The sequence below is a fragment of the Uloborus diversus genome, chromosome 3 (genome assembly GCF_026930045.1).
Source record: "Uloborus diversus isolate 005 chromosome 3, Udiv.v.3.1, whole genome shotgun sequence".
NCBI lineage: Eukaryota > Metazoa > Arthropoda > Arachnida > Araneae > Uloboridae > Uloborus > Uloborus diversus.
This window is the reverse complement of record NC_072733.1, coordinates 154,198,216-154,223,505: the sequence shown is the minus strand read 5'-3', so window position 1 is coordinate 154,223,505 and position 25,290 is coordinate 154,198,216. Positions and strand designations below refer to the sequence as shown.

The 25,290-nt window shown below is 33.8% G+C and overlaps 1 protein-coding gene across 1 annotated transcript; it reads left to right on the top strand.

The window, feature by feature from the left end:
- The first annotated feature begins 188 nt into the window (after positions 1-188).
- On the top strand, positions 189-24,818 carry LOC129218687 (beta-1,4-mannosyl-glycoprotein 4-beta-N-acetylglucosaminyltransferase-like). Its single transcript, XM_054853008.1, has 2 exons — positions 189-324; positions 22,827-24,818. The coding sequence occupies exons 1-2, from the start codon at positions 322-324 to the stop codon at positions 24,099-24,101; spliced, it is 1,278 nt and encodes a 425-aa protein (XP_054708983.1). The 5' UTR covers positions 189-321; the 3' UTR covers positions 24,102-24,818.
- Positions 24,819-25,290: the final 472 nt, after the last annotated feature.

Here is a 25,290-nt window from a genome sequence, read left to right as displayed (position 1 = left end):
ACATGAAAAAAAGTACACTTAAAATCGGAAAGAACATACTCCTTCAGGAAGTGTTTCCAAAAAGGAGAAATAAACTGCAACTGTATTGCTTATGGTATCGCACTTTTTTTTTGGCATCATGTTCGTCATGTTGATAAGAATTCGCCTTGAAATAGATGAAGTCGCCAATATGGTAACCATGGACCCAGGATCGTTCCTGCATTGACCGACGTGTGTTTGATAATGCTGAAGCGTAAACAGTACTTTTTTAGAACGATTTTTTTTCATTTATTTGTGAAATTTTCATTGATTTTCCATTTTTGAGCGTCGGTCAGTTTTTCTATGGTAAGCTTGATTATTTTTATTGTTAAATTTAGAATACATCTAATTTTCGTGTGTTGGTTATTCAGGAAACTTTGTGTATAAAGTTTATATATGTAAAAAAAACGTATTTTGAAAACGTATTGAATTTTCTCCGCACTCAGTATCGATTTAAATGAGAGCATTCTGTTCAAAATACCATTTAATTCAGGCATAATTTATTACTTAGAGTAAATTGCCAAATAAGCGCCCCCTAAATTTTGCCGACAAACGCGAAAAGATTGTGTAGGCATTTGACTTTCACTTTTAAAACGGTAAAAGTGAAAAGAATTTCCAAATAAACCCCCTTCCTGACTGGTGCAAAGGAAATAACTTTAAAACAAATATGCAAGTATTACTCTTTCAGAATACTATTTTATCAGCTTTAAAAATAACTAATATTTGTCATTTTGAATTTCAGTTGGGATGTCCGTAATTATCTTTACATTCAGAAATTGAAGGATTTTGCAGTTACTAAACTAATTTTATTATTTTTTCTGGAATAATACATAACATAATGATGCTTAAATACAGCGGGGAAAAAAAATTTAGAATATTGCATGTGAATATAAATTGTACCAGGAAACAGTCAAAATGGGAATGAAATGCGACAACTAGTGTTCAGAGAAAAATGAACTAGTCGGGAGAAAGTTAAATGGTGCAAATTTAATGCTAAACATGATCTCTCCTGACTTATAATCGTATATGTATTTTCATAACGTATCATAATGGCTTTTTTCAAACCTAGCCAGTCGATCTGCGAAGCAACCAGATATCTGAATGTTTCAAGACAGCCAATGTCATGGGTATTGGGATGAGGTCCTACCTACAGCCTCGTGTGAGACTTTAGACATTCACATGGATCTGACTTTTATTTGTGGATGATAATGCTCATCCATATTGAACCTTGTGACATGCATTATCATCCACATGTCATTGATTTTATAAGCAGCTAGTGAATTTATGCTACAAGCTTGGAAGATAAGATTACAGGAAGGGTGAATCTTAAACAGGGGTGCTGAGAGGCAAGACAGGCCCCTTGTCAGTTTGGTTGCCGGGCCCCCATCCCCTATAAAACTTATAAAATTTGTACTACTTGCATTTCAAACCAGGCTCTCCCAAAGGCCTGGCGGCCTAGTTTCTGAATAGGCAAACATGGCGTCGTGTTGGCAAGGTTGTCCTCTTTTGTCCACCCCAGAAAAAGACGTCCCGGACAAAACGTCATTTTGTCCATTTCGTCCATTTTATCCACTTTTTCGGTAAACTGAAAGTTTTTAGTTAAAAATTTGAAGTTTGAAAATAATAGATAATTATATAGATTATTCCTATTCAAGTACTATTTTAATATAAAAATAGCATACAGTCGAGTCCCAACTTAAGCGAGGGATGCATTCCAAGACCCCTCGCGTAAGTCGAAATTTCGCGTTGTGGAAAAGGGTATAAAAACGACGTTTTGATAAACATAAACAATTATCTTTAGTCACTTGTAAACACCCTTTAGACTGCTTTAAACCATTCCTTAAGTATATAACAATGTTTTCTACATAAAGAACTGAACTTATGCTGCATTAAAAAAACCTATATGTTATTCAATACAAAATACTGTTATGATGTACAAAATGAATGATCAATAGGAGGGAGAGACAAAGTGCAATACTGCATGTACAGTGTGCAATAATTATTATAACTAGGAAATGTCATACTATTACACTACTCTGCAGTGGATAAAGTAATAATAATTACTATAACTAAAAAACTGAAGATGATGATGGTTGGTACTGTGAAACTCATCCGATCGATAGCAATGTTGTTCTGCATATCGAGGTTCTTCACTTTTTCTTTTGAGGAACTTTCTCTTCCCTAGCTTAAACTGACACAGCACGCTTAGGAATGTTTACTATGTCAAATTAACTTTCACATTTAGAGTGGAAAATACAGAGTAGTGTTATTTGTATCCACTATCAAAGCTATGATTTGACTAGTACTGCGTTTGAACTTTCGCACTTCAGTGATGCTAAACGGAGGAAATCCTTTCATGAAACTGATATTTAGTAGCCAGTATTGAAGATGATACTACGCGTAGCGATTCCTTAGCGAAAACGTTCATGTTCCGGGCGGGAAATTCACGTTGGCTCTAAAATTCGTTTCTCGAGAAAAACTCGCGTTATAGCCGTTTCGCGTAAGTCGAATCACATTGTAGCGCGAGTCGACTGTACAAAATATGTATATAAAAATTGATTGAAAAATATTTTAAAGTGAATATGAAAAAATTAAGATCAGTTGAAGTTTATGTAAATGTGTAGATAAATCAAATGAGTGTTAATAAGTTATAATACAAATAGCATTTATAGAAACAAACACATCAGCTGTGCATTTTAAGATGTTTTTATTGCCCATAAATTGCATTTATAAAATTAAAAAATAGAAATAAAAAGTTTTTAAATGTAGGAGTTTCTCAAAACATTAAAATCATAGTTTAAAAAAAAAGAAAAACTACTTGATATTAATAAAGAAAATGTTGACATGAAGTGAAATCTGTTTTTGTAATACAAATACAAATATGATGATCTGCAACAGGCTCTGAACCCAGCTAGGCTGTTCCTAGTCAACTTATTAGTCCCCAATGAAGAATAATGGCAATTTTAAAGCTATCTACCCCCTTGCTCATCATAGCCTCTTTCGGTATACTGTTTTGAGTACCTACAACCCTACAAAAGTAGTAATTCGTATAACATTAACATATCCATAAAAACATAAATATTTTGCTATCGAGTGACATCAATAAAAACTCGAAAAATATAACAGTAAAATGTTTTTAGTCTAGAAATCTTCGTTTTGTAAGTATGTCTCCCAGCATTTCTTTTGACTTTTCTATTAAATTTAGTTTCTATTTTTGTAATCCTTATATATTATTTCTGTAGCCTGTTTTTGGTTTCTACGCCAGATTTTCCTCAATTCTTGATCGATTTCTTTGATTTACACCTTATTTTAAAGCTTATCGTGCAGGCTACTGATGAAAAATAGACCCACGGTCTAAAAATTGTTTTTTCGGACAAAAAAACCTGTTTTGAAGAACCAGAATGAGGTTTTCGGTTAAATTTATAACTTTAACTTGCACTGTTACCGACAGAGCTGAATAGCTTGATCGGCAGAGCGTTCGACTGGTAACCAGGAGAATGCGTGTTCGGGCCCACGTCCGGACAATCTGCATCAAAAAATTAGAAAAATATCCCGCATTACATGAACAATGAATATCAAATATGAGGGAATACATGAGGTAGAAACGCTCCTAGCTGTTATGAAAACTTGATGCAACACAGAGCTAAATTGATACTCGATTGTAAGGTTTTTTTTTAAGCTTTGGCTCCGGGAAGAAAATTAAAGCACAATGTAAGCGAAAATAAGTATCAGGTTTAAGATTTCAGACTACATTGGAATTGTTTTTTGTTCAGTAAAATATAATAAATTGTATGTTGAAATATAGATTCTTCTAATGAGTTTTTGACTCTTTGTACAAATAAAAAAAATACTACCTCAATTTAAAGGGTAATATATCAGTGTTTAAGCTGGGTTCAAAAGTTCTTTAGCATAAAAGCTAAAATTGAGGGGAAAATGTTAGCAAAATGCTAAAATGTTACACATTCTCATATATTTATATATGCCTCAGTGTGTTTCATCTCCAGTTCAAAATAAAATTCATACTTCATCTGTGACATCTTTGAAGAAATAAGTACAACAGCTATTTTTTTAAAACATAAAATAAAAAAAAAAAGAAAACACGATTGGTGTTTAGAATGTTGCAGTCCCCTCCTCCTAATAAAGCAGTCGTTCAGGGGACATAATGCTGGATAAGACTAATAGTTATTGAACTTAATTGTAGTTTTAACATCTTAGCTAAGATTTAAAAAAGATTAAGTTGATTATCACTATGCATGCTTCCTCTCTAGGATCATACATTTCTTCTTTATTTAAAAAATGAATTTATTTTTTTATTTGAGCAAAAAAGCGAAAATGCATTGCTTTATTTTTGCAATTCAGATAGTGTTTTCGCATTATGTGAAAAATGCGACCGTAGCGGAAACCTTGTAATATATATATATATATTTCTTGTTTTTGCAAAAAAACAAATAGCGTATCACATTTTTACTACATTCGAAAAGCTACGCTTGAAAAAGAACTTAGTTCAAATTATTTCGTATTTTAACCGTGCTGCTAAATGATGAACAGGTGCTGCCATCTAAGTCATAACGGTTCAAACAGCCTGCGATAACAAATTGTAAAAATTTTCAAAAATAAAAACACTTCTCGACAAGAAAAAAGATTTTAAATTACCTGTGGGGTTTTTTTTCAGTAGAGCGTTCGGCTATAAACTGTCTGAACTTCGGGCCAGTTCGGGCTGTCCGACATAATAGCAAATTTACAGTAATATTGCTAAATGCATGTACTCATAACATACAACAGATAACACACGTAATAAAATAAATGCAGTGGGAATGCTATTTGGTGTTTCGATCTCTTTATGCAGGCTACAGTTATCATTCAGATAAGTTGACTGCTAATCGAAAGGTTTTCTTCCCTTTTTTTTAAGCTTTGACTCCGTCCAGACACCAGACCACTGAGCATAATGTAAGCATAAAAAAAGTATTAGTTATACCTCAAGGGAATCCCTTTTGTGCAGAAAAACATTTTCATTGTATGCTGAAATGTAGATTTTTCTAATAGCAGTGTTCGAACTTTTGTACAAATGAAAAAAATACTACGCCAAATTAAAACTACAAGTTTCAACCAGTAAATCTTTAATTATTTATTCGAATACGATATAAAACATTAAAATTATTATCAACTTCATAAGTAAGAAATCATTTTCTACTTCTCTGCTTTCGGCTGAAAAAAAAAACACATTTTGTCTACGTTCGAAAAATTACACTTAAAAACGGGCTCAGTTCAACTGGTTTTGGTTTTGAATTTTAAGTGTTCGATTAAAAGTAAAACAAGTGCAGGCTTTTAAGCCGTACAGGTTAAAGAAGCCTGCTATGGGAAATTGTTGAATATTCAAAAATAAAAACACTTTTTTTTTCAACCCAATTTATTACTTCTCTAGAATGTTTGTTTCAATCGCTACGTGAAATCTTCCTCATTCTTTAATCAAATTCCATGTTTTATGAATAATTTTAAATTGTATCGTGCTGGCTAATGACAAAACATAGACGCATGATCTTATTATATTTTTTTCGGCGAAAAACTTTTTTACTGTGTTTTATTACGCATTCCTTCAATGAATAGCATTTGAAAAGGAAGGCACAGTTGCTAGGTTTGTTGGAGCATCGTACTGTTAATCAGAATGGCGCCAGTTCGAATCCGTGCCACTAAATATCTCTTTAATGTTTCTTTTTTTTCCGTCATATGCTCACATGGGCGGACTGTATTTGCCACGAACTGTTTTTACTCATGAAAAATTACTGATTTTGCACGTGTCACTCAGCCACACTTTTAATGATATTGATTTTTGCATTGAAAATACGTACAACCAAAAGGGGAGCGATGATCAAACTTTCACAACGTTGTATTTAACCAGGTTTTGTTACTGATGTCTTCAAATTACATGCCTTCTCTTGTGCGCTTACTTTTTTTCGTTTACTTTTTTCGGTTTTTCTTCATAATATTCTTTCTTTGAAATTTTTAAAGAGCGAAATGCCTTATGAAACGATTCGAAGTACAGTGCGGAGTTCCGCACGGGTCGACTAGTATATAATAGTGTAATCATGCCTAATAACTTGATATCACTTTTAAGTAAATTATGATCTAAAATTAGTTGGACCTATGTGTAATTAAAATTTTTTTAGATTTGTTAAATTCTAAAGTTAACAATCATTCTATTTTAATTAAATGATTAATTTATATAGTACATAATGTTTTCGAATTATATACTAATTTTATTACACCATAACAATAAATTTATGTGTGGATAATCAGTTGATTTTTTATTTCGTCCAGTTTTGTCCATTTTGTCTAGTTTTGTCCAATTTCTTCCGCGTCCCGGACTTTTTACAAAAATGTGGACTAAATAGCAACCTTGCTTGTTGGCCCTAATCTTTAATCCTTAAACTGTGATTTACTACTGTGCTGCCAAGAGCCAAAGTTGGCCCAGAGTCACCTTCGGCACTGGGCTCCAAATGCCATTTTGCTTAAAAAAACTCAAAACTGTCTTAGTAAACAATTAACATTATTTTAAGTGATCACACCAATTAGTACAAACAGATTAAAATTCATTTATCCATCAAATTAAAAGACCGTAATGAAACTTTACTGGAGAAGCGTTTGAAGTTGAACTCTTCAGGCAACTTCCATTAAGGAAAGTAAGTTTGCTGTGCCCTCCAGTGGTTAATAGTAGAACAATACTTGGTACAATATGGCATTTGGTGCATCTCTAGTAGATATGAAATGAACTGTCTATACATAATCAGTTTTGTTAAGAGTGAATTTTTGTAAACTGACCCTATGCCAAGCACATGGGGATATGGCCCCCATTTAAAAAATGCCCATAAGTATACCCAGTGGCGTAGCTAGAGTAATTGCCACCCGGGGCGGTTCCTCAGTTTGCCGCCCTTTCACTGTGAAATAGCTAATACATAAAACTGTCAAAGGTGTTTAAATTAAATCTAGCGATTTAATTGAAGAAAAAATAAGACTTAATTATTCTCTATATACTTTCAAAAGAAAAAAAAGGGAGGGGGTATACGGACCCACACTTGGAGAAAATTGCTAAATTTAAGTAAAAAAACACAATTTTTGTAAAGTTATTAGAAAGGGCGCGTTGGTTTGCTCCCGATTTTTAAAAAAATTGGTCTCTTTTAGCGTTTTTTTTGTTGACGTTAGGGGATTGGTAGGCAACAAAAGGGAAATTTTACAAAATTTTAAAATGCAGTTAGGCTACTTGGAAAAAGTCAAGGAAATCGAGAATGATCGGATATTTAATGCGAAAATTTTAAGCTCTGAAATATGCAATTTTAGGCTATCTTTGGCAACACAATTCCATGCGTATTCTAACGCAGTTGTAGGCGTTAGGGGAGAGAGGGGACACTGGAGGTTTCTTATTGAAATGTTTTTAAAATTGAAATCAATTTTAAGAGTATCTTTGGTGGTTTAGGTGAAAGGGGAAGATTCGGGTTCTTTCCTTGGAAACTTTTCAACACCAAAGACTCAAAAACACAGTTCTAGGCTGTCTTTGGTGACGTTGACGGGTTTCCTAATGGTTTAAAAAATGTTGTTAAGCCAAGAGATTCTCTCCTAAAAAATTTCCGTAATTGACGTCTGATTTTGGGCTTTGTTTTATAATGTCAGGAGGAAGAGGGGACAGAGGGAGGTTTCCCTCTGGAACTCATTTTTAAGGCAAAAGTTCATTTTAGACTATCAGAAGGAAGGGTTAGCGAGCTCTCCTACTCACGCAAATTTTGGGCTATCTTCGGGGATGTTAGGAATAGGGGTGAAGAATTCTTCCTTCGGAGATTTTTCGAAATTGAAGTTTTCAAAATGCAATTTTAATCTTTGGAGGCGTTAGGTGAGGGGGGGGGGGAGGTGATTAAGTTCTCTCTCTCGGAAAAATTCCAAAATTGAAGTCCTAAAAACGTATTTTAGTTTATATTTGATCACGTTAGGAGATCAAGGACAGTCAGGGTTCAAATGTTGTTTTTACTAATTATATTGAAGTATCGAAGCTTTAAAAACGTAATTTTAAGCTAGATATTGGGACTTTAGAACAGAGGCAGGTGGGAGCTCTCCCCGGGAAAGTTTTCAGAATTAAAGGCGTAAATATGTACTTTTTGGCTGTGTTTGCTATGTTAAAGGAAACAATAGGTTTAGGGGTTCTGCTCAGAAATTTTCCAACATTGAGGTTTCCAACATAAAAATGTATTTCTAAACTATCTTGGGGGATAGCAGGAAAAGGGATGAGATATTAAAGCGCTCTCCCGCCTAAAAACATTTTCACACTATTAGACTGGGGGTGGGAGAGGTTCCCAACCGGAATTATTTGAAACTGAAAATACTTTAAAACGCATTTTCGAGTATGTTTGAATAAGTTGAGGGTCCAAACAAAATGTTGAAAAATGAAATTCGCTTACCTTCCATAAGGAATAAACTAACATGCGTGATCCAAAATTGTCGGATAGATTATCTGCTCTCAAAAGCAAGAAAACGGAATTCCCTTAGACTTCGTTTGAAGAAGAGAACTCTTGTAAAGACTGGGAAATCAAAGCAAACTCTGTAACATATAAGGTGTGATGAGCAATAAATTGTTTCGTATAACATTTTACATCTCCCTCTCTTTTTCTTACTCTTGTCACCATTTTCCTGAAGTAAAAAAAGGGAAGTTTTTGTTTCACAAGCAGGTTTTTAAGAAACTCTTAAAATCCTGTATTAGCTTTTTCTTATATCGAAAATTGAACACGTTCATTGTTTTCGTCTTCCTGAAGGTATCCTCTACATTCTAAATAACAAATTTTTTAAAAAATACTATGCACTTTTCACAACGCACTCAAAAAGACTAAATAACTTTTCTGGGTCAGAATGGAATATTTAAGTATTCCTTTAGTTTTCAATTATTGCAATAATATGACATCACAAACAAAGAAAAGTGCAACTCAAGTCAGGTAGAGAACTTCTTATTATTATCAAGCTTTAAATCATAAATTTGAGTGTGGAAACATGCTTATTTTTCTGGTTAAGTTTGGTTTGAAATGACTTGAGCTGAACTTTTCTTCATTTGTGGTGTCACTTTCTTGAAATAATTGAAAACTACAGGAATAATTAAATTGTCTATTATTCCCCAGAAAATTTATTTTGTCCTTTTGAGTGCTTTAAGAAGATATTTTCTGGCCTGCAGTAATAGATTAAAAACATAATTTCCTTATTTGGAAAATACATTTATTTTTTCCACATAAAAATGGCCAATTTGTCGTCCCTAAAAAAGTGCCGTCCGGGGCGGACCGCCCCCTCTGCCTCCCCTTAGCTACGCCACTGAGTATACCACATCTTTCTTTAAAACAGAAAAACGATTTCTCAATCGATGCAACTTGCATCTTTCGGGATGGAAAGTTCCTTGAAGACACTCGGGAAGAGATGTTGGTGAAATGTCTGCCCCACATCCGGCACAATCTAAGTGGTGTGCCAAATGTGAGCACACTGCACATTTAGACTGTACCAGGGCTGAAACAGCCAGTTATATTTGCTATTTCTGTAACTCTTCTATTTTTTTTCCCTTGTGATAAATAAGTTCTTTACAATTTTGTGTAATTTTAACCTGTTTTTAAACTATTTCTGGTGACTTTTTTGAAGGGTGCCCATATTTGCACCCCATTTTTTTAAGTTGCAGTTTTTAAAGCTTTTTGTAAATCGCCGTTTTTGAAATGAAATCATTGATATTAATCATTGTTTTGTCTTCTCGCATATAGGATACTGGATACTTGCTGTAGTTGTTAATGAAAGACAAAATTGAGAATTTTTCGAATTAAAAGTAACTTTAAATCAAAAACAAAAGAGTGTGCCCATATTTACCCCTTTTCCTATATCCACATTAAGTCAATATTTATCCCATCCCGTCTCCCCTCCTTACTCTTTTCACATTACCTGACTTGCAGCTACTTTTTGTTTTTATGTTATTTCTATTTACATTTTGAAGGTCAGAAATAAACCAATGTGTTTATGATCCCACTGCAACCTCCTCTATACTCCTCCAATGCAAAAAAAAGAAAAAGCTTCCTAATGCTTTTGATTTAGTTCTTTAAGAAAATCAGGATCATTTCTAGGGTGATTCACTCATCAACATTAAAATACCCCCCCCAAGAAAGAAGAAAGGTACTATCGCCAAACTTTGCATATAATAAAAGTGACATCTGATATGCAACTGATCCAAGTTTGGTGTCAATGCACTTGATCGTTTACCCACAGTATCGGCACAATCGAGAAAAAGGTGCTACATTAATCAGTGCATAATTTCAGATTTATAAATGTTACAATTACTGTCCGACCTCAAAAGCTGCGACTAGCACCATTGAACGGTTCTATTTTAAAAAGGGGTGAGAGCTTGATTAAGAAAAGGCACCATGGCAGCATTTCTGCTTTACTGATAAGACAACTTAAAAAAAAAAAAAAAAAAAAACTCAACTCAAACCAACACCTCTAATAAATGAATTCTACGGAAAACAAAGCAAAACAAAACAATATATAAATAAATAAATCCCCTCACTTTCGTTATCTCTCTTATTAATGTCTCTCCTATTTTGATAAAATCGGAAGCGACCTGACGCATGCACAAATTCAAGGAAGGTCGCGGTTTAAAATATCAAACAGTACATCCAGATTCTTGGAGAACCTTAATGAGTGAAGGATGCCAGGTAGGTGAGTTAGAAAACGTTTCTCACAGTTAAGTGAGTTTGAGAGAGGTTTGATCATCGGCATGAAAATGGCGGACTGGTCGATGAGCCGTGTTGCTGTCCAGGATCGGTCGGAGTGTTCCGTTAGAAACTGTTGGAGGCAATGGACACGAAATGGTACTTACGTGCAAAAAACCAGGTCTGGAGCTACTACGAAGATGACGAGGAGAGAGGATCGAACGAGGCGCCTAGCAGAAGTGAATCTGCAGTCCAAGCATTCTTTTCGTGTACTCCTTTTAACACCAAAACATAGACAACTCTGTCTGCAATGGTGAGAAGCCAGAGCAATGTGGGATGTCATTGACTGGAAAAAGGTGGTGTTCAGTGACGAATCCCGGTTCGTTTTGGGGTTTAGATGATAACCACGCACGGGTGTGGGGGGGGCCCTAGAGAAAGGTACCATTCCACCCTTTCTATCGCACGACACACTACCCACACCGTGGATATAATGGTCTGGGGGGCCATAGCCTATGACAGCTGGTCCACTCTAGTTGTGGTACTTGTAACCTTAACGGGTCAGCGTTATGTTAATTAAATTCTACAACCACATGTAGGATCGTTCCTAAATGGTCTCACAGAGGCAATTTTCCAGAAAGATAATGCTCGGTCTCATACAGCTAGAGTTGCTCAAGACTTCTTAGGTCCTTTTGAGACTTCCATGGCCATCCTGCTCCCCCGACTTGTCCCTTTAGAGCATGTACGGGATCAGCTGAAACGCCAGATGCTGCCATGCTACTCTGTGTAAGATTTAAAAGTGGCCGCTCAAAATTTGTGGGTCCATCTGCCTCAGGACAACATCAGATGTTTAATTAGTTCAATGCCGCACCGTGTTGCGGCTTGTATTGCAGCAAAAGGGGGTCCAACGCTCTATTGAAGTGGCACTGTATTTATCTCATTTCTTAGCCTGTATTTGTTTAACTGTGTAGATTTTGTTATCAAGTGTATCTCTCACCTATATTATTCTGTATATGAAATTTCACTTCAATCCAGTGTTTCCTTCTTGAGGCGTTATTTTCAATGTTCCTGAGTGTATGTAAATAAAAATTTCTACTAGATAACGGGTCAAACCTCAATATTTTTAGACTTGTGGATAGTAATATACTGGAAGAATTTTAGCTTTTTATTTCAACTGAAAGAGGTTGCTTAACCCCTTCTCCTAAACTTCATACATTTGGGAAGCGAGGGGATTAAAAAATACATTAAACTGAAAAAACAATGCTACCATAAAACGGGGGAACATTGCTTCTCTAGGGATAACATTGCTCCAAAAACTGTAAAAAAAATTTTACTGATTTTCGAGGACTTCAGTGACCAAGTGGTTGACAATGCGAAATTTCTTTCAACTAGGTAGAAGATAGGGATGTGTCGTTCATGAAGGAACAGGTCAAAAAGAACAAATCCTTAAAATGAACGGATCCGTTCATTCACTTAAAAAATGAACGACCGTTCTGTTGAACGGTGAGCAGTCTGGAACATGGTATTGATGCACTAATGATAAAATCGTTTTTTTAAATTACAAACATCTTAAAATTTTAACTCTCAATCAATCTCAAATTTCCTTTTTCTCAGAGCAGTACAATACATTCATTCGAAACCTTTTTTTTCCTGTTTTATTCATCATTTTTCTTTAATTGTTGCAGTTCATTTCCAATTTTTCAACGTATTCATTAGTATTGTTTTGTGTAACTTGTTTGGGCTACTAACAAAATGTTTGGGCATTCCAGTTCCTGTCCTACGCACCAGCTAAAATCCTTCTAATGCTTTCTGTAGCCGAAATAATCTCTTAAAATACCTCACATCACTTTTCTGGGACACCTTTTGTCTTTAATAACATCCTTATCAATTACCATCTGCACTGGTGTGCAAAAATTAAGGACGAAGTCGAAAAATTAGCATATCAGCTGAACGAAGAGGCAGAGCGGACAGAAAGACCAATCAGGAGATTAAGTAAGGTGATGTACGGTAGCACATGCACAGATATGCAGGCAGATGTAATGGGGGAGTGTCTGAGCAGTATAAAGCATGTTGTCGGTGTAAGATCAGTATTTCTGGCAAAGAGATTGCATGCCGTATAGCAGTTAAAATCACACCGAGTTGCTGCCTCAGCGAGAAATGGCAAATGATCAATCTGTTAGATGACATCTGGATGCTTTTACCCGAGGTCGAATCATTGGGAAGTTGGAGGAAGGCCGCAGTGTGGCTGCAGAGTTCGGAATTGCTCACAGCATCGTTTCACGACTTTGGAGACAATTTCAAACTACAGGAACAGCTATCCGGGGGTTCAGTAGTGGTTGTCCACGAGGAACCACACCCGCAGATGATTGGTATATTGTCTTACAGGCCAGAAGAAACATGCGACAGACAGCGGGAGAAATCACTAGACACACGACACAGGCAACTGGACGACCGATATCGCATTTTACCGTGGCCAGAAGACTGCACGGTGGTGGTCTGTTTGCATGACGCCCTATACGGTGTGTACCTCTAACGCCTGCCCATCAGAGAAGGCGTTCTCTGTGGGAACACCGGAATTGGAGAGACAATGAATGGGGACCAGTACTCTTTACAGATGAGAGCAGATTCAGTCTGAGTAGCGATTCTCATCGCATACTCATCTGGAGAGAGCAGGGAAGCCGCAGTCATCCCTCGAACATCATTGAAAGGGATAGGTATGGAGGTCGCGGTGTTCTCGTTTAGGGAGGCATCATGCTTGGTAGTCGTACAGACCTTCACATCTTCGACGCAGGTTCAGTCAATGGGACCCGTTATTGTAACGATATTCTTCTTCCATATGTGCGTCTTTTTAGAGGCGCTATGGGTCCGCAGTTCCTTTTCATGGACGACAATGCACCATGTCATCGCACAGTAGCTGCCGAACAGCTCTTAGAGAGTGAGGATATTCCATGTCAATTCAACCAAAAAAATGGCATTTTGACACCCACCGACACGGATTTTGATAAAACTTGGTGAGTTTTGTCCTTTAATGTAGAAAAGTATCCGCATTAATTTTTTCTCCTCAATCTGCTTTAGTTTTCATTTTACAGCCAGTTAAAATTTTGAATTTTTCGTATTTTCCAAACTAGGACGATTCTGCGCGTTGATTGAAAATAATTTGTGTTTCATTTATTTTTCAGCCAATTTTTGTGAAAATTTACAGTAATATAATGAAAGTATGAGGATTTCAGAAAAAAATATAAAAAAATTCTAAGTAATATTTTAAAAGTAGAAAAAAAAAATCGTATTTTTTTTTCTAAAAGTATGAAATACGTTAAAGTCAATATCAACCAAAGGGAATATGATAATCAAAAAAATTCTTTTTTCTGATGGTCTTAGATGTGTGTTCTGCCATTAAAAAAAATAAAATTAATGGCTTTTTCAGTTCTTTATATTTTTTAGCTTAAAAATTTATCTGTTTTTTTTTTTTTTTCAATTTTATTTTTTTATTTATTTTCCCACACTATTATCAAAAAATTAATGTATTAAAAAATATAAATATCTCAATAATTTGCACATGAAATACTCTTAATTTTTAATTTAATCACAAAAATGCTATTTTTTTTACAAATTTCATTACATAGTACACTAGTGCAACCAGAAATACCTTCTGGAGGGTTTTTTTTTTAATCAGTAATACCTTCTGGAGGGGTTTTTTGATCAACAATACTTTCTGAAGGGGATTTCTTGATCAAAAGTATCTTCTGAAAGGGGATTTTTTCATCAAAACAGTCCTTTCATATGCATAAATTATTGTACTAAATTAGAATAAGCATGTAAAATGCCATGTGAATTATGTACTATTAGAATATGCATGTTAAAACCAATGTCTTGGGGGTTCACCCCCCCCCCCCCCTTCGCTGCGCCACTGACATAGTAGCCTATTTAAAAGTGCTCTCTTCTCATCTTTCTTCCAGCCTGTGAAATGTTCTGCTGCTTCAAAAGTGAAACACAAATTCTTCTTTATCTACACGTTTCCCAACCAGTGGTTTGCGAACCCCTAGGGATTCGTGAGGGGTAGAACGGGGGCTCTCAAAAATACTATTGTAATGGCGGAAGTTTATAATTCATGTGCTGTTTACTCATCATTTATTCATTTGTCTCTTGCAAGGCAAAGTTCCATAGAGTGCTGAAGAAGTTAAACTTATGGGTACAGGGTATATGAAGTTGAAAGCATATAAATACTTTTGTTTTCTCAGTAGCTTTTGATCGGAAAATTCGATTAAACTTAATGGAAACAGTACAAAGAGCATATGTGAACGCCTGCTTCACTATTAAAGTGGGACAAGGAATTGCCGTGTGTATTAGCAACAATTTCCTGTGACCTTTTAGTGATGAAAAAGAGAAGGAATGATGGGCAATCCAAAAATACATCAGGGATGGGGGGAAATATTTTTACTTAAGATCAATTTTCTGGGTGAAACTTGCTACAGTGTGAATTACAGTTAAAAAAAAAAATCAAAGGAATAAACTATGCAACTTGCTTTGTGGTGTATGTAAAAAAGGAGTTCATGACATTTGTTCAAATGGAGTTCCTCTTAACAAATGGGCATACAAATATGTTTGTTGATAAAAAATACCCTTTTTTTAAATATCTGATTATTAAAGCAGTTCCATTGTTTTTCAAAAATAAAAAAATTCTTAAGCACTCAAACTCGAAATTACAGTCAAATGATAATTATGCGCCGTATATTCCTACCAAACAGCTAGACTCATAGTCCTGTACAAGAAGTTATAAATTTAAAGACTGTTCTAGTTTTATTGAAAAAGGATCATATTGTTAAACTGAGTTTCTAAAGGGTATTTTCTGATAGATGCTGATTTGGATAGATACTGAATGTTTAATAAAATGATACATTAAAAATTGTTTGTAGGCTCTTTATTCTAGCAAATAATACAGCTATGTAAACAAATTGGGTAATGAAAATTTTTCGAAAATATTTTGTTTTAAATATATACATACATAAAAAGAAATGTAGTAGCCATTAATTTTATTTTTTTAAATGGCAGAACACACTTTTAAGATTCTCCCAAAGGCATTGGTTTTAACATATATGTGTATTCTAATACAGTAGTTTCTGCATATGAAAGGACTGTTTTGATGAAAAAATCCCATTTCAGAAGATATTTTTGATCAAGAAATCGCCTTCAGAAGGTATTGTTAATCAAAAAACCCCTTTCAGAAGGTATTTTTGGTTCAAAAACCCCTTCCAGTAGGTATTTTTGGTCCAAAACCCCCCTCCAGAAGGTATTTCTGGCTGCACTAGTGTACTATGTAATGAAATTTGTAAAAAAAAAAAAAAAAAAAAAATAGCATTTTTGTGATTAAAATAAAAATTAAGAGTATTTCATGTGCAAATTATTGAGATATTTATATTTTTAAATACATTCATTTTTTGATAGTAGTGTGGGAAAATAAATAAATAAATAAATAAAATTTTAAAAAAAGAAAACCAATGAAGCAGCTATATTTTTAAGCTAAAAATATAAAGAACTGAAAAAGCCATTAATTTTATTTTTTTTTAATGGCAGAACACACATCTAAGATCATCAGGAAAAAAGAATTTTTTTGATTATCATATTCCCTTTGGTTGATATTGACTTTAACGTATTTCATACTTTTAGAAAAAAAATTACGAATTTTTTTTTCTATTTTTAAAATATTACTTAGAATTTTTTTATATTTTTTTCTGAAATCCTCATACTTTCATTAATATTACTGTAAATTTTCATAAAAATTGGCTGAAAAATAAATGAAATACAAATTATTTTCAATCAAGGCGCAGAATCGTCATAGTTTGGAAAATACAAAAAATTCAAAATTTTGACTGGCTGTAAAATGAAAACTAAAGCAGATTGAGAAGAAAAAATTGATGTGGATACTTTTCTACATTAAAGGACTAAACTCACCAAGTTTCATCAAAATCTGAGTCGGTGGGTGTCATGGCTTGGTTGAATTGACGTGGAATGACCCCAGGCACGATCCCCGGATCTCAATCCCATCAAGCATGTATGGGATTATCTAGGCAGACGCTTGGCAGCTCGTACCTTACCACCAGTAACGATTCAGGAACTTCGATTGGCGCTGCAAGACGAATGGGCAGCAATGCCTCAACAAATCATTGACACCCTCATTCTCAGCATGGGCAGACGCTGTGAAACCTGCCTAGCAGTCGGGGGAGATCATATCCCCTACTAAAGACCGAATGTTTCTTGCTGGACACCCATCACGGGGATGTTTCGGCCTTCAGTCGCATTGCGCTCCATGCTACTTTTTCAATAAAACTTCTTTTTATCCCTCTGATTTCTCTTTTAGTAAGTGTTGCTTACATTACACATGTCCTTACGTATTGGGGATCTTACAGTATTAAATGTGTCGATTTGGAAAGCTTTTGTACAAAGTTATATTGAAAAAACCGTCTCCTCCTTAATGTTTGCACACCAGTGTATATTGATTTGGCTTAATTTTTTCTGATGACACTGTGACACGATTTTTCTAATGTGAATACTTTCACGTGTATTGAATTGCTTATTTAATTGTAACCAAAATTGCCAAATGATATTGGTATCTAACATGTCACATTTTTTTTGTTAGAGCCTCTATAACATTTTCATGCACCCTTGCTTATAATGTGATAAAAATAATTTAATTTCATATTAATTTCAATAATTAGAAATATAAAACAGCCTATTAGTATAAGATATAGTGAAAAATACTATCTCTCAACAGTTATTAATATATTGTATTTCTATTAGCATTGCTGTAAGTGTCTAAAGTGGCAACACTTAATTTTTTAGTTTACCTCTTATTCCGCAAGGAAATTATTCTTCCACCCTTACATATAAAACTTGGTTTCTCAAAAGATTCAGCCAAAGCTATATATAAAAATGGCAAAAGATTTTTGTATGTGATAACAATTTTCCCAAATTGATTGATGCTAAATTAAAAGAAGGCATTTTTGTCGGCCCACAAATAAGAAAGTTTATGAAAAACAATGACTTTGACGAAAATCTCACCCCCCAAAAAAAAAAAACCTAGCGGATAGGCTTTCTCTAAAAAAGGTAATTCAAGGATTTTTAGCCAGTCCTAAAACTGAAAAATTTTCAGGTTTTTAGTGAAAAACTTTAATTTCTTGTATTCTCACTTTGAGTTTATCTCTCTTAATCTTGCAATGGTGAGTAATGAGCAAGCTGAACGCTTTCGTCAAGATATTAAACGTGTACAAGAACGTTACCAAGAAAAATGAAATGCAAACATGTTTGGAGATTACTGTTGGTTTCTAACTTAAGAGGATTTCACTATTCGCAAAAGGAAAATGTTAATTTTTCCTTATTTTCTTTTATAAAATGTGCCTTATTTTTCTACTCAATGATAAAAACTGCTATTTTCCTCCTATGTTTTCTTCCTCTGTATGCATAACAGTATATTATTGCTATATCTGCATCAATATTCAAAATAAAAGTAAATATACATGTTTAGATTTGATTTAAATATTTCAGATTTTAGCCATTTATGGAAATTAAATTTGTCATAACTTTTAAAATGGTATGTGTTGCAATAATTTTGTTCATATATTTATATTTAGCAGGCCCAACTTGACATAAATCAGCTATTTAACTCAATGTTAGAGAACAAAAGTAAAATTTTGACCCACTGTGTTATTACTGTTTTTTCCCCCCCGTATAAAAAAGTGTTACCTTTTTTTTTCTGTTCTCATCGGTACTGTGGAATAATTTTGAAGCTCCCTAATATTTTTAGATGAACCTTTTTTTTAAATTAAAATATCGGGTTCTCCGACTGAGCTACCGATATATTTGTTGTTACTCTTTTCGTTATACATGTTCTTTTGGTAATACTATAATTATATATACAGTGCTGTAGCTGGTAAAATTTAATTACTTGACTTTTTGACATGCTGAAATGAAACCTGCGATTTTTAGAATGGAAAACATATCTTACCATTCGACAACTGAGAAGTATCTTACAAAATGCACTATAATTTCTTGATGGAAATTTAATGAAAAAAATCGTTCAAATGAACGAGTTGAATGAACGGATCAAAAGAATGAACGATCCTCTGATGAACGGATCATTAATGAGAACGACATTGCCCACCGCTAGTACAAGATAATAGTAAACAGGTGGGCAAGTTACCAATTCGAGACCGAAAATCAGTAAAAAAAAAAATCTTTTACCCTTTTTGCAGCAATGTTATCCCTAGAAGAGCAATGTTCCTTCGTTTTACGGTACATATTATAATATACACTAGTAATATGCATATATATTGCAATAAAGTATATATTTACGAAAAAAACAGCTGGGAAAATTTAATAATTCTAAACTTGTGGCATTTTCTAAACCATGGCTAGTGTTAAATTAAGGGGTCATTGAGCACCCTCTTAAAATTTGAATTAGAAAATAACACTTTTACAGCATAATACTATTAGTAAGTATGAAAAAAAAAAATAGGAAGGGGCCTGGACTTTAGCTCGAAAAATTTTTTTTTAAATTTTTTGAACCACCCTAATCATTTCCTCAGTATGTATTATGATAAACTTACCCGAACTTTAGATGACACAACATTTTTCTCTTAGTAATTTTGTTCCTTGTAACTTATACATATGATAGCATCATACATTTTGCTACTTAATCATTAATTTTTGATGCTACAAAAAATTAACTATTATTAAATATCATTCAAAAAAAAAAACCTTACTTTATTATTTTAATTATTTTTAAAGACGGATGGTTAAAGTAATGTTATTGTTTTATTTATTTATTTATTTTTTTGTTTTGATTAACTATACACATGCATACAACGGTGCAACATTTTTCGTGTGTTGATACTTTTCTTTAGCACAATGCTTTTAGATATAATTATAATTTTTATAAAGAATAAAAGTCTTGGATTAAATGGCTACTTGTAATTAAAAAGTAAATCTCAATTAAAAGTGCACCTAAAATCTTACACAAGGTACTCTCTAATATATATTTTTAATTTTCATATCTAGTTAACATAATGCAATTTTATTGACAGTAATTTGAAAATTAGCAAAGAGAAATTAGATGAAATTTTGAAATTATTATGAAAAAATTTCAGGGCTCCCAAATGGTCCGCTTTTCCCGCCAATGTCCGTTTTTTTATGGTAAAGTCTGCTTTAGACCGCTTTTTAACATTTTGTTCCGATTAGTCCGCTTTTATATTCTCTTTACTTAAATATCAGATTTTAAAAGTTTTTCATTTCGTTAAAAGTTACTGTACACCCAAACACGCCGCCCCAGCGCGTGTTAAACAAGGTTTGTACGCCCATGAAAAACCTTGAAAATTCTTGGGGGAAAAAAAAGAGGTCACACAACATACATTTTCAAGTGCTTAAAAACCTTGAAAAAGTATGAAAAGTTTCTTTATTGCTTGAATTCTTTCAAAAATCTTGGATTGTGCTGGTGATTCTTTTAAAAATATTTCATTAGTGCAATTTTCTGAACACATATATTCGATATGATTTATTGCGAAAAATTGCTTTCATGTTTGAGGTTTCAATCCTTTTGCATCTTGTTAATATTTTGATCCTTTTTGAATTCCGAAGTGATTTTGACATGTGCTGCCTTAGCTTAACTTATTTTTCGTTTAATTTCAATAATTAACGAAGGAATTATTTTGGAAACAATGGCAACATGGAACTTACTCGGACTTCGCGGAAGAATGATGCTTCTCGCGTTTAAAATTTCAATCCTTTTGGATCTTGTGAACATTTTGATGCTACTTTAGATTAGCTTATTTTTCATTTAATTTCAATAATTAACGAAGGAATTATTTTGGAAGCCATGGCAACATTGAACTTACTCGGACTTCGCGGGAAAATGCTTCTCGAGTTTCAATCCTATTTGCCATTTTCCAATTTGCATCTTGTAAATATTTTGATGTTTTCCACAATCGGAAGTTATTTTGACATATACTACCTTAGTTTAGCTCATTTTTTGTTTAATTTCAATAATTAACGAAGGAAATATTTTGGAAACCGTGGCAAAATTGAGCTTATTCAGAATTCGCGGAAAATTGCTTTTAGTGTTCGAAATTTCAATCTTTTTGAATCATGTAAATATTAAAATATTTTACCCAATCGAATGTTATTTTCCCATATGCCACCTTAGATTAGCATGTTTTATGTTTAATTTAGTAGAAAATAAATAAATTTATTTTATGAGAAACATGCCAACATTGAACTTGGTTCGTGAAAATTTGCTTCTCTGAGCTTTGCATCTTATAAATATTTTTATATTAATGGCAATTAGAAGTTATTTTGACATGCTACGTTAGATTAACTCGATTTAATTTTTATTTAAATAACTAAAAAATAATAATTTTTGTGTTGTTTAATTCAAGGTCATTTAGTTTTGCAAACTTAATTTTGATTATTATAAGCTTATTTTCGGTTATTACTGTTTTTTTAGGAGGCATTTAAACATATAATATTGCATTTAAACAATTGAGCACATAACATTTTAAGGTAGCGTTTGTATTTGAAAGAAAGTTGAATTATATAATTTTATAAAGTTGAATCTGTGTACTACATCATTTCATTGTCATAATGTCTGCTAAAGGGGGGATTTTGTTCCCCCCCCCCCCATAAAAGTTCAAAACACTCATTGCCCTGCAATCATGGAGTATTTTTTTAATGTGAGCTTTATGATTCTTAAAAATATACTTTGAATATGAAAATTGCAAAACTAAGCCTCATGGGATCTGCTTCTCTTTGTGATTGATCATATCAGACATTTTTAGGAAAACTTTCAATACAGTTAGATCTGTTTGGTGTGTGATAGATTCATATCGGTTGAAAAGGGATATAAAGCTATTAAGAAGCATTACAAGAAAGAAAAAACACAAAAATAATTTTAAACTAAAGAAAGATGAAGCACAGCTTCATCTATCCTTCAGTGAGACTACTAGCATTCCCGGTTCAATTCAAGATGTACCATTACGCCTATTTAGTTCCAAGGAGGCTGCCTTAAGTGCTGAGCTAAGTGCCTCCCCCCCCCTCCCATCCAAATGTTTGTGTAAATAATATTATTCAATGGATAAAAAGATAAGTTGTGCAGAAGGTGATAAAGGAATTGTATCATTAAAAATTAGTATTATGGTTAATAAAAATTATCTTCATGGATTTAGCTACAGGCAGTTGATTTGCCTTTTGATGCTTCCTCGGATTTATATGAATGGTCCTCCCAAGGTCCTCTTTTTAATCCCAACTGGTCCTCTTTAGTCCTCTTTTTGATTGAAAATGGTCCTCTTTTACCCTCTTCTAAAGCTAAAATGTGTTGGGAGCCCTGAAATTTGGAAAATAAATCATCTCTTAGAAATAAACTAATAACTATTTCTTAAGTAGAAATTAATAAAAAAAAAATGATGGTGAATTTGGTGGCATTAAAAATAATTAATATAGTCATTAATTCGGCCGATTATTAACAGCCGATTAATCGGTAATCGGCTAACTTGCTTATTGGTGCATCCCTTAAAGAAGCCAATATGTTTTTGTTCGTGTTTTAGTTTTAGCATAAAAATTACCCTGCGGGTATGGAAGTTCTAGCCGGCGCCGATCCAGATGGGTTGTTATAACCCCCCCCCTCTCCCCCCAAGCGACCAAATATTATCTGAAGCTTCAAAAAAAAAAAAAAAATCGCCCCAGACCCCTATTTGAGCACAAAACTGCATTTTGATCCCTCCCTTCCGATAATGGCCCTCTCCAAAATCAGAAGCTGGATCCGCCTCTGAGTCCTAGGTAAGCCCTTGTAGCTATGATCAGTGTCATTATTGGCATTGTCTCTGTTGTCATGTATTTAGATCCCTTTTTGTTCTATTAAATGTATAACTGCCTAGACATGACTAAACTGATACATAGACTGCCTATTAAATGTATACTGCCTATATATGACCAGCCAGCTGGGTCTAGAGCCTGTTGCTGCTCGTCACATGTGTATTTGTATAGTAAAATCTATAAAAATTTAGCACTTACTTTTTAATACATCATAAGCATTTATTAAACAATTTGTTTCTTTTTAAGGAATCTGAAGAAAGTAACTTCAAATGTTTTCCATGTTTCCCAAGACAAGGAAAAAAATATTTATTTGGTTTTATTGTGATAAATTTCTTGCTAATTTTGTATTTTACTAAATTGAGCCTTCCAAAGTCAGCTGTCAAACCCAAATATAGTGAAATTAAAAGACCTATCGCATCTATACAAGATGGAACTCTTTTTCACATACCTTTACTTAAAAATAAAGACTTGGCTCCTTTTTATGCAGAAGTGAACACAAATACTTGGTGCTTTCAACATGCAATAGATGTTCCAGAATCAAAGAAAGAAAAAAAATGCATTTGTAATAAACATTGGTTTGGTTTTGATTGTGGCATTCCAGAAGCTGTATGGAAATCTCAATTTATGCAGGGTATAGCGATCAAAAGAAGAGAAAAACCTAGAAGAATTCTATATTCTATTATAGTTGATGATGAATATAATCTATTAGATATATCAGTTAGTAACGCGTTTTCCTATGTTGATTTGTTCTTAATTATCCAAGAAAAGAAAGCTAATTCATCACTATCAGTAATGTTTAAACAAGGCTATTTGGCACAATTTCAGCATAAAATAATGTTATTTCTGTACAATGAAACTACTATTAATGTCACAGATAAACATAAATTTTTGTTTAATGAAGCTTGGAAAACTGCATGGAAAAAACTAACGGATTTCCATCCTGATGATATACTTTTGTTTAATCATGCTTCCTCTATTCTTTCTGAAGATGTGCTGTTGTTTTTAAAGCTACATGATGGATATCCAGAGCATTTTATTTTCAAACTTCGACCATTGCTGTTTAAATTCTCAAATGAAATTTTATCTAATCAAACATTACCGACTTTAGTGCCATTTGGTTGTAGTTTCCAATTCATTTCATCAATGTGTGACTATGAGATAAAAAACTACTTCAAAAGCTTTTGTTTTGAAAGTAAAAAGAAAGCAAAAGTTTTGAAATCTAAACAGTGGCAAATAAATGAATCAACAATAGGTAACGTAGCCGCACCTAGCGGTTGGCAATGTACCCTGTGTTGCAAATCTTGTGATTCTAAAGAAAACAGTTTACAGCAAAAGATTACTGGTCACATTAGTGCCTCAACGTTATCCAACAAGTTGAAAAATGATTCTCAAAAAGAATTTGTGGTGGTAAAAAATGCCTTTCATAAGATTCCAAAATTTAAGTTTGTACAAAGTGATGACTATTACTTTGTTCCAAGAGTAGTGCATAGTCTTAAGCAATATTCTTATCTAATAGAATGATTCATGAACTTGTGTCAGATAATGTACGCAACAATGGTAACCTTTAACTCAATTCAATTTTGTGTGTGAAACTTAAGTTATGTAATTTCGTATGCAGATGTGGAACAACAGTAGGGGAGAAAGGAACAAGTTGGCTGAAGTTTGGTTTTACCTTTTTTTAAAAATGAGTGCTACATACCAGGGTTCGTGATTTATGAGGGTCATTCAATAAATAACGAAGCAGAGGCTATAAAACAGACTTTATTCGACATTCTTCAAAAATACCGACCGAAATTGTTTAAAAACTTATCCCACTGGGAAATTAGTCGCATAATTCCGTGCTCATAAACGTCCTTTGGCTGCTGCTGGAAGCAATTAAGCACGCCCTCCTTTACTTCATCTTCCAAATGAAACCGTTGTCCCCGAAGTGCCTTCTTGAGTTTCCCAAAGATGTTGGATCATATGGGGATAGATCTGGGCTATTAGGGGCATGGTTCAAGACTTCTTACTTAAATTTCCGCAAAACTTCCTTTTTTGCATTGTATGTGTGTGATGTAGCGTTATCGTGCAACAGAATGACAGTACGTGAAAGTTTACCGGAACCACACACAGCCAATGAAAAAAAGGAACTTTTGCGGAAATGTCAGTGGGAATCTTGAACCACCCCGTGATAGTCCAGACCCCCATATGACCCCAGAACTTTGGTGAACTCAAGAAGACACTTCGGGGACAACGATTTCATTCAGACGATGAAGTAAAGGAGTGCGTGCGTAATTGGTTCCAGCAGCAGCCAAAAGACTTATGAGCAGGGAATTATGCGACTAATTTCCCAGAGGGATAGGTGTTTAAACAATTTCAGTCAGTATTTTTGAAGAATGTCGAATAAAATCTGTTTTATAGCCTCTGCTTCCTTTATTTATTGACTGACCCTAATGTTATTTTTTTAAATAAAAAAACCGATTTTTTAAAAACTTAAATCAGGTTTTTTTTTTAAATCAGATTTTTTGAAAACTGATTTCTAGGATTTTATATTTTAACTGTCTTACATTTGTAAAAATACACGACATTAAATACTTCCATAGGGCTCCGCCCGTGCGGCGGGTAACAATTGATGTCCGCGCTGCCGGTAATGATTTAATGTCATTGTTATCAATTCATGTCTCAAACTCCTCAAGGTTTAGAGGAGTGAGACAGGGCGGAATGGCCTTTA